The 18,658-nt window shown below is 28.0% G+C and overlaps 1 protein-coding gene across 1 annotated transcript in view; it reads right to left on the bottom strand.

Annotated features, from left to right (window-relative positions):
• Positions 1 to 12,784: 12,784 nt before the first annotated feature.
• LOC142326626 (uncharacterized) overlaps positions 12,785 to 18,658 on the bottom strand; it is a 75,163-nt gene continuing 69,289 nt past the window's right edge. The window contains exons 7-8 of the mRNA XM_075369222.1: positions 17,434 to 17,593; positions 12,785 to 13,893 (exon numbers count right to left, since the gene is read on the bottom strand). Of these exons, the coding sequence (XP_075225337.1) occupies positions 13,640 to 13,893; positions 17,434 to 17,593 (414 nt within the window). The 3' untranslated portion in view covers positions 12,785 to 13,639. The remainder of the gene's footprint in view (positions 13,894 to 17,433; positions 17,594 to 18,658) is intronic.

Below are 18,658 nucleotides of genomic sequence, written 5' to 3'. Positions count from 1 at the left end.
GTCGTCTCATTTACTGTGTAATTAATTCTGTACATGGGTTGTTCAAGTTGCTTTTATAAAAATATAAAAACTAAGTTATAAGTTCTATATTTAAATACTATACTGTAATTGTCTGGGTTTTTTTTAATAAAAAATATACAGTATTATATTAATTCAATAGCTTTTTTAATTGACAATAAAATTCAAAAAATTAAAATATTAACAAACCTGTTAAACTGAGTACAGCATGTTTAAAAGTCAGTAAAACAATTTGGTTAAAAAGAAGTATTAAATTTTTGTTTGAACTGTTTTGTTTTCGAAAATAATTTTATTTTCAAAAAAGATTCTAAACTATTCAAGCAATTAACCATAATATCCACTACATTTTAAAATGAAAAGACCACTTCATTTCATGTCGAATGATCGCAGTAACTCATCATTTGTAAGCTTAACGGTCATTAACACCATCCGTTTCATCTATGTCATCTTCAATTTGTGGGTCTACTAGTTTTTTGCAATTACATCTCTGATTATTTCTTCATCGTTAGGACAATCTGCTACCACTATGCTATCATTGATCATTAGATATACATCTAACTGCAGTTCTAATTCCATGTTGCTTTGCAATTTACCCCAGTTATCAGTAAGAAATTCTGGAATTTTGAATTCATTTACATCATAAGTTGTAAAATTATTATTATTGGTGGCTATTACCGCTTCATTCTTACTTAACCCAGCTTTTTTAAAATATTTTGAAATGATTTGTGGGTTACATCATGAGATTATGCTTTAGATATTTCAGCACTAGTCTTTTAAAGTTAGTAAATTTTTAATCCGAACATTGTCATGGATAGCTCTAAAAACGTTCATTAGAATTTGTTTTATGTAGTGAACTTTTAAATTTTTAATTATATTCTGGTCCATTGGTTACAGTTTTGAAATCATACCTGGCGAAAAGCAAGCAACAGTTACAGATTTCATGTTTACATTTTTATGGTGGGGATGAACTGGGGAGTTATCAAAAATAAAGAATTCTTTATTTTTGTCTTGGCATCTCATCAAGTTTTGCTAACCATTTTGTTTAAATTTCAGTTGTCATCCTTTTCTATTTTAATCGTAATCTGTCTTAATGATTTGATGCTTTTAAAACAACAAGGTTGCTTAGACTTTCTGATTACTAGAAATTTGAGCTTTTCAGTATCAGTCATATTGGCAACTACCATTATAGTAACCCTCTCTTTGCTGTACTTTCTACCAAAACATTTTTCATTCTTAAAAGCTAAATTCTTAAAGTCTAGAAGTCATTTAAAAAATAGTCTGGTCTAATCAACATTAAAAATATCATACGCATTGTATTCATGCTGTAGGTTAAGCAAAATGTTTTCCTTTCATGTTATACATTTTTCTTCTTTTATATCAGAACTCTTGCCACATAAAATATTTTGTATAAGAGCATGCCATAATTTAAACTTGTCAAGCCAATCAGTACTAGCTTAAAAATCGGGACAATTTAGTGTTTTGGTGAATTCTAAAGCCTTTTCTTTAATAATGGTTCCCATTAGTGGTAAATTTTTCCCACAAATTACATTAACCACTTGATTACAGCCTCATCACTATCATCATAAACACAAGACTTAAATCTCTTTTTATTGTTTAAATATTCTTCTTGCTTTTTAATAGAATCTTTATTATTGTATATAATTTAAAAAAAACAGCTCACCAAATTCCAGTTTAATTTCCTTGAGGGCTTTTGGCTATTCTGCCACCTTCAAGAGAAATATAATTATGATTAAAATTATAAAACTACTATGTATGTAATTAAATTACATACATAAGAATCCATAATACGTAAGTATCATGAGCCTCATCTAGAGTCACAAATTCTTTCACAAATTTATCTTTTACTGCTTTGTTAATGTAATATTTCTTCTCATTCCTAATATAATTTTAATTTCTTTTTTAAATAATAGTAAAAAGATCTTCATTATAATTTACATTTAGATCTTTCTGCATTGTAATAATTTTTGTGGAATGAAGAAAAATCTTAATAAAAATTAATAGATTGCTGCTAGTAAAAATTGATTATTTTTTATTCATCTTAAATTAAAATTAATTGAAAGGTTTTTTTTGTAGTAAATGTCTGTACTGTATAAAACAAATAAATATGCAGGTATAAACAGGCTTGTAGTACTGCCTAGTAAACCTTTATTTCATATTTAATGTCTTTTCATTAAATGTTACATATTTTTTAAATATGTTAATTTATTGTTAAATGAGAATTTCATGTAATTATTAATTTAAATTTAAAATTGACCTTATTTCTTATTTAGTGTTGTTTGTGAATCTACAGAATCATTTTTGTTTTTAATGACTTATTGGTGTGAATGAAAATCAATGCTAGTTGGTTAAAAAAAATTCATTACTATTAACTTGCATAATTATTTACATATATAATCTCAAGAATTATTTATAATTAATTGGGTTAAAATTATTTGTGATTATTAATAAATATTCAACCAAATGAGAACATTTGAAATAGGGACATTCATTTTTATACTTTGTTATGGTAAATTTTTGTACATAGTGAACCGATATTTCATTATTTTCATAAATTTAGTTACGTGTGTGGAGCAAAATTAAATTATAGTAAGTATGCATATGAGTAACTGAATATTCTTGTTTCAATTTTTTTTATTTGTTATTATTACGTAAGACGATTAATTTTCTGATTATGAATAAGTAATACAGAATTTACAATTTTTTGTACAATTTATATCCATTTATCATCAAACAAATTAACAAATCTAACTTGGCTTTATCCATGAAGGATGAAGCCTTAGCTATTATTAAAAATCTACCAATCATAAATTAAAATTATATAATTGCATAGATCTATTGAAAAGGCGTTTTAATAACAAATATTTAATTGAATCTCATAATGCAGATCGTATTTTAAAACTAAATTCTAAAAAAGGAGAATCTTCGGATAATTTATCCAAATTTATTATTGAGGTACCCTCATATGAGAATGCACTTCAGGCATTGCATATTCCAGTCAACACACATGAATTTATTGTTGTTTAGTTGTTAAAATCAGTTAGATTACAGTACCTCTAGATTATGGAAGGAGAAACTTTCAAATCAAATGTTTTCCACTTTTAAAGATTTCATAGAATTCCTAGAATCTAGAAGACAGATGCTGGAAAATATTAATGCAAGTAGGTCAAATCATCAAGAAATCTAAGAATTAAGTCCAAGGGACAACGATGGAATTAAATCTTATACTAGACATTTTAAGGTTAATGCTAACAAGCAGTATAAGGCAAATAATTTTAGCTGTTATTCAGAATTTAATTATAATCAAATGTCTAATTTGTAATTCTAATCATTATTTACATTGTTGTAAGGAATTTGTAAATTTTTCTGTTGATGAACAGAAAGAATTTCTGGAACATAACAATTGATGTTTTAATTGTTTAACTGTCATTTTAGTAGTGTATGTGAGATTTGTTCTCAGAAACATAATACTCTTATTCATATAAATAATATTAATTCTCATTTAAAAGACAATAAGTCGGAAAATAATAATCATCCGTCATTTAAATTGCAGTCAAACAAAAACAATTTTATATATTGCAGTATGTGTACCAATTCATACATATCGAGTATTATTAGACTCCGGCAGTCAAGCAAATTTTTGTACCTATAAATTTTCATGACATGGGACTTCCACTTATAAAAAATGATATTCCCCTTTTAGGAATAAATGATACACTTTCTCATTCTAAATACAGTGTTGTATTGATATTGTATTCTTTGTAAATGAACTTTTCTTTCAATTGAAATGTGCTATTTTATCAGAAATAACAGATAGCCTATTGACATACACTTTTGATATTTCATATCTTGATTTACCTCAATCTATTTTTTGCAGATCCTAAATTTAACATAATAAATGAAATTGACATCCTTATTGGAGCCCAATTTTATTTTACCTAGGAAATTTATTTGAAACCTTAAATATCTTGTTCTTCAAGAAACCAAACTGGAATATATTCTCAGTGGTGGCTTTCCTATTATGATTTTATGATTCTCTGTCATGAATAAATACTGCAATAAAACATCATACTACATGAGTAGACATCTCAATTCCCCCCCCCCCCCCCAAGGGGAGAAGATCCCGCCTCGTAGCGTGTCAGGTCGCTACACCACTCCATGACAGTAATAGACTGTTATAAATGACAGTTATTACTGTCTTCTGTTAGGTAGTTTTAGTGATTTTTAATTCTGCTGATACATTTTTAAGCCGCTGATATGAAAATGATTTTATCACTGTTTACTCTCTAAATTTCTGGTATATATCAGCTGACCCTGGATTCTGAAAGACCATACCTTACTGTTTCATTTCGTAAGATTTTGCTACAAACTTACTTTTTTTTCAATTTGTTTAAGACTTTTCAGTAATTAATAAGATAATTTTTAACACTACTCTCATCACATATATTTTTAAGATTATCTTACATTAGTAAATTTATTTTCTGTACGAGAGCAATTTTTTTACTGTATTATTTTACTTTTATAATTTCCTTAGTTTTCCGTGATTTGATATTTCTATCCTTTAACCATTTCCATGTATCCCTTTCTGCCACTTTTTCAAGTTTTTCTGGGGCTAGAGGAGGGATTAAGGAGAACTCTTTTGGTAGGATATCTTTCTTGACACTAAGGCATATACATAACAAAGTGTGAAGTTGGTCTACCATTGAACGCATCTTCCCAAATCAGCTCATTTGAAAGTTGATAGTTCCAGTGTTCAGTTCCTAGTAAAGTCAGTTATTTTTACACGGATTTGAATACTAGATTGTGGATACTGGTGTTCTTTGGTGGTTGGGTTTCAATTAACCACACATCTCAGGAATGGTCGAACTGAGAGTGTACAAGACTACACTTCATTTATACTCGTACATATCATTCTCATTCATCCTCTGAAGTATTATCTGAAAGGTAATTACCAGAGGCTAAACAGAAAAAGAAAGAACCACTACTGAGACCAAAGAACACCAATATCCACAGTTTATCATTCAAATCTATATAAAAGCGACTGCCTTTATCAGGACAAGAACCTTAGAACATTCAACTTCGAAACGATGATGAGTTTAATGTTTAAAAATAATAAACTTAAAATGTTATGGAAGCAAATATGCTTTCCCAGTTATATCTATGTAAAACATTACTTTATATGTTATTATTTTATTTGTATTTGAGGAAATGTTTATATAAATGTGCTTCTTCATAGAATAAACTGAGTGAGATTATAATGTATTAAATCTCTTACTTTTTTTATATACTGAAATATTTATTAATACATTTCTTGATATTATTTTAACACAGATTATAATATTAATAATGTTATTGTTGATTTTATGTTTACTTCTTATAGTTGTAATTATTTAAAAAAATATTTACATATAAGATGTATTATAATTTAAATTTTAAGAGTTGTGAATATTTCATTAGCGGTGGTGTAGATTTATCTGAATAAAATGTTTTTTGTATATGTGTTTTTATTTTATTGTAGTTTTAACAGTCTTCAGTCTCATTCTTTTGCATAGTTTATCGTATAAAATATATCATGTTTTCAGTGTTTGGTTCTCAAGTAAGAACAAGCTGTTGTCAGTGATGGTGAAAGATTATCATAATATTTGTTGCTAATATGAATATGGTGGTAAATTTTTTATAGTAAATGTTATATTATCTTCAATTTAAAGTTTATTATTGTGCTACATGTACTTTGTAATTATAAATTGATAATTTATTATGAAGCTAGTATTTTAACTTTAATATATAAGAACTTTGACTGCTGTAAAACCATTACATATTTTATTTCTGCTCAAAAGTAAAAATTACAACAAAACTTTACTTATTTGGAACCCAAGGAAAAACTACAAAAAATGTATTTAACAAAAAAAATATTACAAGATTTTTTAAAAATATACATGCATTTATTTTTGAAATGTGTCTGATAATTATTACACTAATTTTTAAATAAATAGTACAATAATTTTAGTATTGTAAAAAAATGTTTTGTATGAATTTTAATTAAATATTGTTTTCTATACAGTGTACACTATCCATGTTGTCAGCACAATTGAAGAGAGCAATGCTCTTTATCAGCTTTTCAGATGATACTTTTATTTCATATTTACTCTTATTAAGTTGTCAGATTTTTCCTCCCCTGTGCTGTGCTTCACACTAGTCTATGTTTGCTTTGCTGTTAATAATTGTCATCAGTCATATTAAAAACTATGATTGGGAGTTAATTTCAGATTTGGGACTCATTTGTATTCATTACATTAACTTTGCAGTATTTCAGTTATTCATCATTTTATTAAATTTGAGATTTTTAAACAGTTAATAATTTTTATTTTTAACTTTCTTTATGACTTTAGAATCGCACCCTTTGACATTAACAAATATTCTGGCATTGTTTTTTCTGTCAGTCTGCATCATGAATTGCTTTTTAACTTCATTTGGGATTCTACAAGGACCATTCAATAATTAAACAGCACTATTGATTAGTGGTTATACAAATGACTTCCCACAAACAATGCAACTAAACAACTTTCTTATTGTATTAGCTTGGTCCTAGCCAAATTTCATGACAATTAATTAGTTTTGTTACTATTTTTTGAGTGTAAGAATTATGTGAAAAAAATCTTATCAACTGTAGAAATTTATTGGCAAATAAGAGAAGTGTGGAATGATGGGTTATAAGTGAATAATACATGAAAAAATAGTATCATGTTATAAGTAACAATAAATGCTCGTGATGATAGTTTTAGACCCTCTCTTATGATTAAAAATTGAAACCAAAGATTCTCATGAAACATGTAAGGATGAGCAATGTTTTAATATTTAATGGACTACATAGCTTTATTTCCTATGTCTCTCTTACCTTGCTGATGATCATCAAAACCTTGTTTTTATGTTTGTCATATGATAACTTTGTTAAATGAATAATAAACACATAAAGTTTATAAACAAAACTTGTAGTGAATTTTATTATGAACAAAATGCTGTGAGATAAGCTAAATAAAACAAAGAAAATTTTGAAAAATTTCAATATTATTTAGAGACATTAGACTAGACCAAAGTCATACATACCAGTTTATAATAAATGTTAATAAATGAGCTCCCATTTTCAACACAGCACGCTTCAGTACTGCTTTTGTTGCTCATTTTAGTTCATGGTTGTCCTTAAGTTGCTCAGTCACATCCATAGTGCGGAAAATTAATTCCTGTCAAGAATATATTTTTGATTTGTATACAATATTGTTCATCCATCTCCAGACACTAAACTCTAAAAGTTTAGTTGCCACAAAGATCAGGTGATCTTTGTGATCGATTGATTTCTCAGGGAAATGATTTAAGTGAGTGAAAATGGCTCAAGAGAAGTGGGGAGGCAGGCCATCGTGCTTGAAGTATACTTTGCGTCTCAGTGTTAGAGGAATATCTTCAAGCAGTTGTGGCAATTCTTCTTGAAGAAAATGGAAGTAGATCTCAGCATTTAAGTGGCTGGGTAATATGAACAGTCCAAACAGCTGATTGTGAAGAAGGCCGCACCATACATTGGCGCTAAATTGATGTTGAAAATTGCTTTCCACTCTTTCTAGAGGATTTACTTATGTCCATGTATGCTCATTGCATAAGCTGTTGACGCCATTTCGAATGAAATTTGCCTTCTCAGGGAACAAAACATACTCGAGTTGTCAATTTGTATTTCACCAGTTGCAGAACTCAAAGCGAAGGAGAAGTCTCCTGGGTGTAGATGTTGAACTGGGCGTTTATGATAAGGATAAAATTTGTTTTGTTGAAGTGTCCTAAAAACCATCAAATGTGAAACTCTGCTGCATTTAGAAAGACTTCATGTACTAATGCCTGGACTGCATCAATAATAATTTCATCATTGTCATGTTGGATAGAACATTCATAGCTGGTACGAATAATGACTAGTGAACCTGTTTACTCAAGATTGCAAAAAGTCACGCAAATTGTTTTGGAATCTGTAATCCTGTGATTTGGAAAACGTATTTCATATTCTACTGTAGCAGCTGTAGCATTACCATTACACACATCCAAAATGAATACCACATCAGCATATTCCTCTATTGTAAATAAGTACAGTCGCCACCAAGTACGGCAAGCTTGGAGTGGCGTTGATTACTATCCAATTTTAGTTGTATCATGCTTATGCAACTAGAGATGACTAATCATGGGGATTAGTCATCAGTTGTTAGCACACAAGAGTTTGAGGACATAAGTTTATATGAACTTTTTCCATTATTTTCACGAGTAAAGTAGGTTATGAAAGTTCTGAGAGAATCTCTATATACCCTCAGTATTTATAAATTTTGAATTGGAAAACATTTCATTTCATCATAGAAAATGTTGGAGAGAAATATTTTTTAAGTAACTGATTTTAACTGTTTTTTTCTTGAAACAAATATTTGAAATGTTTTATTAATTTAGTAGCAAAATGTTGGTATCACAGTTTTTAGTGGTTAATTGATGTAGAAAAATCTTTAAATGGTTTATATATCTTTAAATAGCTGGGCAACTGTACATATCTGGATCCATACTTGTTTTAATCTTTATTGTTTACTTGTTTTATTCATTTTATTGTCAGTTTGGTTTTTTGTATTGAGTATTATTATAAAAAAACCATGAGAAAAGTGAAATCTGTTTCTAGAAAATAGAAAGTTTTTATATATTTTGTATGCAGTTTAAAGGATTCCAGACAACAGGCAGAGAAACATTAGTTCTTTTTACTTTTAATATCTTTTAGTCATATAATCGTTGAATAAAATTTTGTTTTTGATAGACTGGGAAGTTATGAAAATGTATAGATCATAATTGGTAGAATGAAGGATTGGGAGAATAAGATTATCATGTAATTAAAAAGAAAAGAAAAGTGAAAAAAATTATTTAATCTTGTAATCCACTAAAATTAAAAACAACAGAATTTAATGAAATAATTTTATTTACTAAAATTAAAAAAAAGTTTTTATCAGGTACAAAGATAAAAGAGTAATTAACATTCTATTAAATTACTAAGGCAGTTCTTTTGTTTTACGCAGTTGTTAGTAAAAGTGAAGTAATGTCAAGTGAGAAAGTTGTTGACAAATGTAAAGCCTGGAGAAGCTTGAAAGATTTAATATTGCGCTTTTTTTTAGTAGTAACATATGCAATATTTTTATTGCACAAAAAATGCCAAGTTCTATCAGACAAATTTTAAATGATATCTAATACAGAATGTTCCAAAAGACAGTTTAGAAAGAGCAGTTGAAGAAAGTGATAATAAATAATTTTAAAATTATTAATTACTATCATTTGTTTAATAATTAATGTATCTTGCTTTCCCATCTACATTACAACTATTCATTCAGCTTGGTTGTTATGATTGAAACATGAATCATAAGTAACAGTAGAGCATCATTTTATATTGATGGTAGAAAACAAAAATAGTGAGGCAGTTTTAGAAAAAAAATTCTGAGACTCCAGTGCTGACTCGACAAGCAATTTACAAATTAAATAAATGATTTCAAAGGCCCAAGTGAAATTCATGATTTGCGAAGAAGCAGAAGGCCTCAATCATATTTTATAAAAGAAAATTTAAGAACAGTGACTCAAGGCCCAAAAATGACCTTGAGTCACTGTTGTTAAATGTTGTTGAACCACTTGCAATTAGAAAGACCTGAAAAGTCCACTGGAGAAGCATATGTGGAATATGATATTCCTGGTACTAGTATCTATTGCATTTTAAAAAGGTTACTTAAAACCTTAAAACCTTGTCATCTTCACCTTCATCAAAGCCTTACTGAGGATTTCTGTGATTGACAAGTTCAAACATTTTTTGATTTGCTGTGAGGCAGAAGAAGACTTCCTATATATTTAGAGGATAGTTGAAGCTTTATTTAAACTTAATGGCTGAACTAATAGCCAAAACAATTTACTGAGTGATTCCAATCCACATTTAATAACATAAGTGATGAATGCTCCTAAATTAAATATGTGATTAGGAATTTGAGTAGTGGAATCATAGTTTATTTGTTTGAAGATACTGAATCTAGAAAAAATCTTGATATTTTATGTGAATTCAATTTGCTTGAGCTAGAAAATAATGATTTGGGGGAAAAATTTGTGATATGATTTGACAATAAGATGATTCTCCACCATATTATTATCTAGGTGTGTAGGAATTTATTAACAGTAGCCTGGAATTGATTGAAAGGCACTCTTGTCTTTCCACCTTGGTCTTGTGATTTTTCCACATAGGATGTATTAAAAAATAAAGTTTTTGCTGAAAAACAAGGGCTTTGCAACAACTTCCCAATTTAATATTTGACAAACTTAATCATATAGAATTTTGTCATGCTGTTGTTGAAAGTGTAACTAGTCACTGTGAAATAAGTACTAAACAAAATTGTAAACATTTTGAAAATCAAAATGTAAACAGCCATTTCTAAGAAAAAACTTTTTAGTAAAATCTTTCTAATATCAAAAATTGGATTTAATTTACTTTTTTGGAATGTGACTTATGGAACATCTGGTATATCATCATTAAAATTAGTTTTGCACATTTTTTTCATTAAAATTACTCTTGACTATATCGTAACAGGATTTATTTCATAAATAAAAAAAAATATAGAAAATATACATATAAAAAAACCTGTTTGCTCAAATGTACTCAAACTTTGTACAAATGTAATTGAAACTGGTAATGATAAAAATGAGCATATTTGTGTCAGATATTTTATGACTGGTTTTCAGAGATATTATTTTTATGCCCAGGCTTGTACATTTTGAAGGAAAGGTATACTGGTCTCATCATGACAATACATTCATTCCTTTTACATATTTTTTGTCACTATCATATTATTGCTTTAGCAGTTGCATTTTTTGTTGAGATACTACAAACAGTTTATAGAATATAGCATTTTCCCGAAACCTTTACCCATATTACTATTAATAACAGCCCTTAATTCTACTAATATTGTGTATGTACTTAGTGAGGGTCCCTTACGTAATATTTTATTATGTTTTAAAAAATGATACCAATAAAGTTATTTTTATATATTTTTTTTTATCTAATTATAACCCTTGTAAAAACATACTTGATTTATTTTATTATTATTGTATTAGCTATATATAGAATATTTGAAATAATTATGTGATAATATACCCAATTTCTTTCTTTATAAGTTATTTATATTTTATGGTTAATGAAATATCTGGAAAAAGTCATCTGACTTAACTTATCTGTTTAATATATTGATCCAGTAGTTCAAAGATGTAAGGATAGGCAATCTGACTTATTAATAAACATTTTAAAATTAAGGGCTGTTTAGTTCAATTCTATCAATACAACTGTTAGAATTAAGGAATTAAAAAATAACTAATTCAGACCTCTTCAGATTAAGATTAAAACTACATCGAAATCAACAGTTGAAGAATACCTAAGACCTGCTTTTAATTAACTACAATAAATGTGATTGTGATGTGAAGTGATTTAATGAAATAGGTTAAGAGATAAAAAAATACAGGTTTTGGAGGAAGAAAGTAAAGTAAAAAAAAAAATATATATATATCAGTTAAATTACAATTAGGGATCATTAATGACTTAACAATTACATTTTACCTATAATTACATTTAAGTTACTAGTGAATATTAATACTGTACGCAGTATTTGGTTTATGTATGTTATAATCGGCTTTACAAATATCATATCACACATTAGTCTATACCTTTACAACATAAAATTTATGCATAAAAGTTCCAAGATAACAACTAATAGTTAATGCCTGCACAATGCTTATTGTACCCTTTTCCATTTGTATGATGAATGAGTCATAATAAATAAAGAGATTTATTATATAAATCTCATGCTACAATCCCTCCTTTCAATTTTTTTCATTATAATAGTTATATAAAAGTAAGATTATTAATCTTAATGTGTTATCCTAAGTTGTATACAGTAAAAGTAATCATAGGATTAGAATCATATACCTCATCATGGTAAATCTATGAAACCTATAATAAAAGAAAATAATGACATATATATGGCTTTTTTTAAAAGTTTTTTCTGCTTTTATGTATCTATGATATAGATATAAATATTATATGTGTTTATAATATATTTATTTGGAAATAGAAAGTTTACAGTAATTAATAAATTAAAAATATATTCAATTCTTAGACCATTTTTCAAATAGAGTTACAAGAACATGTACTATGATCAGTAACCATAATAAAAAATTGATTTTAAAAGAGAAACCCTTTCATACTTTTTTATTCTCAATTAAATTTCAACATTCTAATGCAAAGTGTTCAGTTGTTTCAAGACTGAAAATTGTTTTTTCAGTTGCAGACAATAAGGTAGTTCAAATAATATCTTATATAAATAGTGAAAATAATTAAGTGAATAAAGAGGCGTGTCTAAATTCCTGAGTAAAATATTAACAAAAGTGATAGTTTTTAATCTTTTGATTAAGTTAGAGGATATAAAGAACTTTTCAGTGGGCTGTTTGAGTAGTCTGACTGTATTAGTATATCTGTTCATGTAACAATTAATTAATTTTAGTCTTACAAATACAGCAATAAAATTTTAGTTATGTTTATAATTTCACAGAAAGAAAGTGAACACACTTGCTTTGATTGTAAAAATTTGATTGGTTAAGAAAATAAAACTCAACTGCCTTTAATAAGTGTATATACTTCAATATTATCAATATTGTGTATGAGCTATTTATGTATGAATCTGTTGTATGAATATATTTCTGAAGTTACGTACCAATTTTTTTAACTTTTTGTTTCTTTTACCCAATTTCAAAAGACATCTATATGCACTAAAATCTGTTCTTGAATTTTTTTTGTTTATTAATATAACTATAGAAATAGTTACACTATTTTACTAATTGTTTCAGAAATTGAATAAAATATTATAAAATAATTTCTGTAATTCCTGAACCATTTGTGGGAACGCTGGAAGATAATGTATTTGCATTAAAAAAAAATTTGAGAATATTAATTCATAATACCCATATTTAAGTTGGACCCTGCACATATTACATGATTTCAATGACAACCTACTTTGAAAATGGATTAAAAAGTGAATATTTTTTCCTTTGTAACAAATATGTGATTTTAAAATAAATTGTATAAAACAAATTGTACATTTAAAACAATTGGCTACATTTAGAAAAGCCTACTATTAATTATTTTTCCCTAAATTAATGAGTTATGCATTTTACATACAATTAGTTTTAATATGATGTAACATAAAAAACTGACAAAAAAATCAGTCATAATGAACAGACTGGTGGAAAACTGGCCTCAATCTGTTTAATACAGATTGTAGTAGCATTGTATCAATTCAGTCAAATGCTTCTAACACAACCAATGCAATGAAAAACTGACCACTATAATTTTAATAATGAAGTAAATTATTAAATATTTCATTTTAAATGGTAATGAAATCAATTAAAATTTAAATTACTTCATACAGTACATTTGACTGAACCGTTTACAGTAACTATATTAATTAATATTAAAATTAATTAATAAAGAATAAGTAATAGTAACAATACACTCAATGTTTTACTGTCATTGTAATGTTGGCCGTCCTGTATAACCACTGGTAGATACTGAATTTGATATGAGCGAATGTTTTCGTGAATGGTCTCTTACAAGCTGATCAATAGCTGAATGTCTTCGTTGTGCAGTGATTACTCGTTGAAGACGACATGCTAAGTAACACATAATTGAAGCTGATACTAGTAAGAGACATCCCAACACACCTGATATGGTTACAAATGTTGTACAAGTCACTTCCATTGTTGTTGATTTGTGATATAATTCTGTAATAATTAAATTAAATTGATAAGCAAGTTAATTGATACATGGTCTGTAATAAAAAGAATGAATTAAAAAAGTAACCTTTTGCAGTAACAAATAAAATTTCATATTAACACGTAAACTGCTGTTATTGCTAATGGGCCAGAGTATCTCAGTTTTTGTGGTTTTTATAATTTGCAGCTGTTGGTTCTAGCATCAAGGGATGCTGTTTGCTTACCTCAAAGCAGTGATTTTATTAGACTTAAATTTCAGCAGTTCTTGATCAGGACTGCCATTCTGGTCGGTACTTGTCTCCTTGGTCAAGTAGGCATTCTAACCCACTGGGTTGGTCTAGTGGTGAACGCGTTTTCACAAATCAACTGATTTTGAAGTCGATAGTTCTAAAGTTCAAATCCTAGTAAAAGCAGTTACTTTTATACCGATTTGAATACTAGATCGTGGATACCAGTGTTCTTTGGTGGTTGGGTGTCAATTAACCACACATCTCAGACAAGGTCGATACTGTACAAGACTACACTTTACTTACACTCATATATCATTTTCTGAAGTAATACCTGACGGTGATTCCTGGAGACTAAACTGGAAAAAAGTAGGCATTTTATGATACATCCATCTATTGGTGGCTAGATGAACTTTATGTGAGTCGACAATGTACTGAAGGTTATTAAACACTAAATAAAGCATTCATTACGGCCAGCCGTTTTCGCACCGAAGATAAGAACCACTTTTAAAGAATTACAAATTTTTTTATTAATTTTTCCTAATCTGTAATAAATTTATCGAAATAAAAGCAATAACATTTTGAATGCATGAAAATTTATTATCAATGTATAATATGATTAATTAAGACTGCATTAGACAGACATCTTTGAAACGACAAAACGTTTTTTAACATTTTTTAAACGATGAACTAAAAAAACAATCGTAATAAGCAATGTAAACAAATACATTAGTTTAAAATTATTACATTTAGGTTTAAATAAAAGGTAACAAGTAATTTAAACAGAAATACGTGCAAAAACATATATATATATATATATATATATATATACAGTAATAAAAAATTAAAGTTAAAACCACATTACAAATAAACAGGTCTGTGCATTCATTATTAATCATACTTACTTCAGAGATAAGGATCACTGTAAAACAACATTTTCGTTTTGTAACAATGGTTCTTGATGCCACAAGCAAGTAAAATTGTAAAATAGTAAATTGTATTGATTCCAGAGATCAGAACTGTCATAGAGTAATAATTTTATTGTAAAGAAGTGGTTCTTTACACAGCTTACACAAATATTTTTTCCCTTTATTATTGCAGTTGAAAAGTAGTAAATAACAAACATCCAACCTTCGCTTCCATTTAATACTTGAAAAAAATTCAACCTCTCAAGTTGAAACACCAAATTGTGACACTTAGGTCCTGTCATTTATTCAAAGAACGTAAAAAATGCTCCCGATTTGTGTATAAACGGTACTCGGTTACTGTAGAGGGGGAAACTGCAGTTTTCATATTAAAACATTTTTAAAGACTTAAATGTTTTTATATAACATTTTTATATGTTTTCAGTCATCAAGACTGAAAAACGAAAAAATGTTTTGAAGTAAGATTAAAAAAATGTTCTATTAAAAAATTTGGTTCAAATTTTTTATAGTCAAAGTTTATATTTTTAAACCTATATTATTGCCAATTGGCATGGACAAAACAAATGAAAAAAAAATTATATTAATTTACTGAACTTTAAAGTAAAGGTTTGTTTAAATAGAAAATAATGTTTAAAATGAAAAAGTTAATAATTTCTAATTTAATAACTTTTACTTAGTACTAGAAAAGTTTTATCTAGTATTTTACAGTTATTGAATTTTTATATGAGCAGAAATATAAAAATTTTAAAGGAAAATACATTTGAAAAGTTTTAATTTATAGAGATAATGAAGGCTAAGACACAATAGAATGGATAAAGTATAAAAATGTGCAAATTAATCCAACTGCAGGGAACATTTTATTACTTTCCTCCCTTGTGAATATACTGCTCAATTGTACCCATTCCCTAGATAAATTTTAAGGTTACATTCTTTGTTTATTTAGTAATTAACGTACATTAAAATGAGTTATTTCTAAAAATCACATTTTCAACAGTTTTTACTTTGAAAGATGCATAAAATATAAGCGATATTCCAAGAAAACATTTTTGAATTGTTGTCTTTAAAAGTGTGCTAGTATGACATGGAGAGCATCACTCTGGCTTATAATTCCTCATTATCTTAAGATGTTCTATCCAGCTATAGAAAGACTGCACTGAAGAGATTGCTTGCAAACAAACTAAAAAGCAGCTCTTACTGTCAATAATGTACAAAAAGGGCTCACATAAAATAAAGTATAAGAAAACTGGACCAAAGTAGGTTAAATAAATGTTTTTCTCTTTCTAGAAAAAGCACTCTTTACGTTCAGGAGCAAAGACTTGCATGTGTTAGAAAGGCATCAAATAAAAAACATTACCAGTTCATGTTTGATAACCACTGTGAAAAAAATGTTTTGAGACTGTTTAACATTTAAAAGTGCTAGTTCATTAAAAAAAATGGATGATTTATTTAAAAGTGGTGGTGTGTCAAGAATCTGCTAGCAAATGTGTCGCACAACTTGAAAGACTTTTTCCTTAAGGAAATTGAGTGTTCAACAAGATTTAGTGTTCTACTGAAAAAAAAAAACAAAACATTCAATTGGCCTGATAATTTTCCCACTATTAATCCAATCAAAATTATCTGATTATCCTCAATTTTCAAAAAGTAAATGACAATATGAACAAAATTACAAAAACTGACTTCATTAAGTCAATAATATTGGTATGGATGTATGACAAAAAAAAACTGATTAGTACATTTGTTGGGTATATGCCAAATTATGTAAATATTAAAAATAAAGAATATACTAGGGTACTAGATATTTATACATTTTATCTTTGCTAGATTTTTTAGCAAAGTTTAAAGCTTTGCTAATTAAAACTATGATCTATTCAAAAAAATCCAAAAAACTGTGTTTGTATTAATTTGCAAACAATTGAAGTTTAAGAAGAGAGAAATTCTGAAGATACATAATAAAGAATAAAATGTACTTAAGTCAATGAGAAAAAAAAAGCTAATTACTAATTATCCATAAAAAATAGAATATTATTGCATTTTAAAAAACAAAAGAGAATCATCAATCTTATTGGGTCTTTTACTGGAAAAAAACTGCTGGAAAATATCAAGCAAAAGGGAAAGATGACAAATGATTTTTTGGAGTGCTAACAAGATTTGATGAGATAAAAGACACAAGAAATGAAGGCTAAGTGCTCAGTACAGAAACATCTTGAAGATACTTCTGTGATATCTGCGTTCAGACTGTTTCTCAGTAATTATCATACACTTAAAGATTTTTTAATAAATTTTTGTACTCCCTTTAGTATATATATATTGAATAATGACTCCTAACCAGTGTCCTAAGATATATTTTATGTAATTATTTAAATGATTTTTTGGCATATTAAGTAAAAAATTCTTACCTCCTGGCATCAGTACAGTATATTCTATATTTTCTTGAAACTTTGTGAACTGTTTATCAGCTCTTGACACATTTGTTGATGGAAATACCTCTTGCTGCTGTGATAAATGCCTTCTTTTTCTGCCATGCCCAGATGGTTCAAATAAATCTAAACAGTATTCCTAGAAAATAAAATAAAATTGCTATATGAGGATATTTAAATATGAAATTTATTCATATTTAAGGTTCATATCTAAGGTTGACAGTTGGACATGTGAGGCTAGGCTTAGGTATGTAAAGGTCCAGTGTAGGTCACACATAAACCAGTTAGTATGAGTCATACATAAAAATAGTGCCTGAAATGAAATGCACATTCATTCAGTTTGATAATGAAATGATAATGTTAAATGAAACAAATATGGTATAAAAATACATTTTATTTGCTACAAAAACTTTCATTTATTTTTCCACATAGTTACCATTTACAAGCCAAACATTCATTCATCCCAAGAGTGAACCAGTTAACTCATTTTGTCAGTGAGGAATGCTGGCAGTTTTTCTTGTTTCACAACTTCATTGATCTTTCAGTTCATCACCCATGATTAAATAAATACCCGTAATATCCCTCTTTAATTGCAGAAAGAAGTGAAAATTGCAGGCACCAAACCTGGTGAGCATGAAGGGTGTGGAATAGGTTCAAATTTCAACTTTACTAGAACATTGGCAGTTGCAACTGAGTATTTCATCTTTCAGAATGTCAATTCCTTGGATTGTTGAAAACAGCATACATGTCTCCTAAGATGTTTAAATGTCTCTATGTGTCACACAGAAATTACAGTTTATCCAGCTTCCTGGTAGTTAGTCACTTACATGTGTTTGGAATCCCAAAACACTGAAGAGAATTTTTTTTGCAGAGCATTGTGTTTTAAATTTGTTTGATTGTGGCGAACCATAGTGTTGGTTTCCGTTCTCTGCAATTTTTCCTCTAGGTTGTAATGATGCATCCAAGTCTTATCTCGTGTTGAAAAGGAAAAGGAAGTCATCTACCCTGTTACAACAATGTTCAGAAGCTGTTCACATTTAATTTGTTCTTGTTTGTTTCTTTCTGTGAGCTTGCATGGTACCTACCTACTGCAAACAGATTTCACAGTAGCTCAATTGTTCAAAAATGTATTCTACTTGTTCTTTTGATATACTTATCTGAGTGGTGATGTGTTGTATGATGGGATGATAATTTTGAATCAATT

Source organism: Lycorma delicatula, chromosome 6 (genome assembly GCF_047948215.1).
Source record: "Lycorma delicatula isolate Av1 chromosome 6, ASM4794821v1, whole genome shotgun sequence".
Classification (NCBI taxonomy): Eukaryota; Metazoa; Arthropoda; class Insecta; order Hemiptera; family Fulgoridae; genus Lycorma; species Lycorma delicatula.
This window is presented reverse-complemented; position numbering and strand designations above follow the sequence as displayed.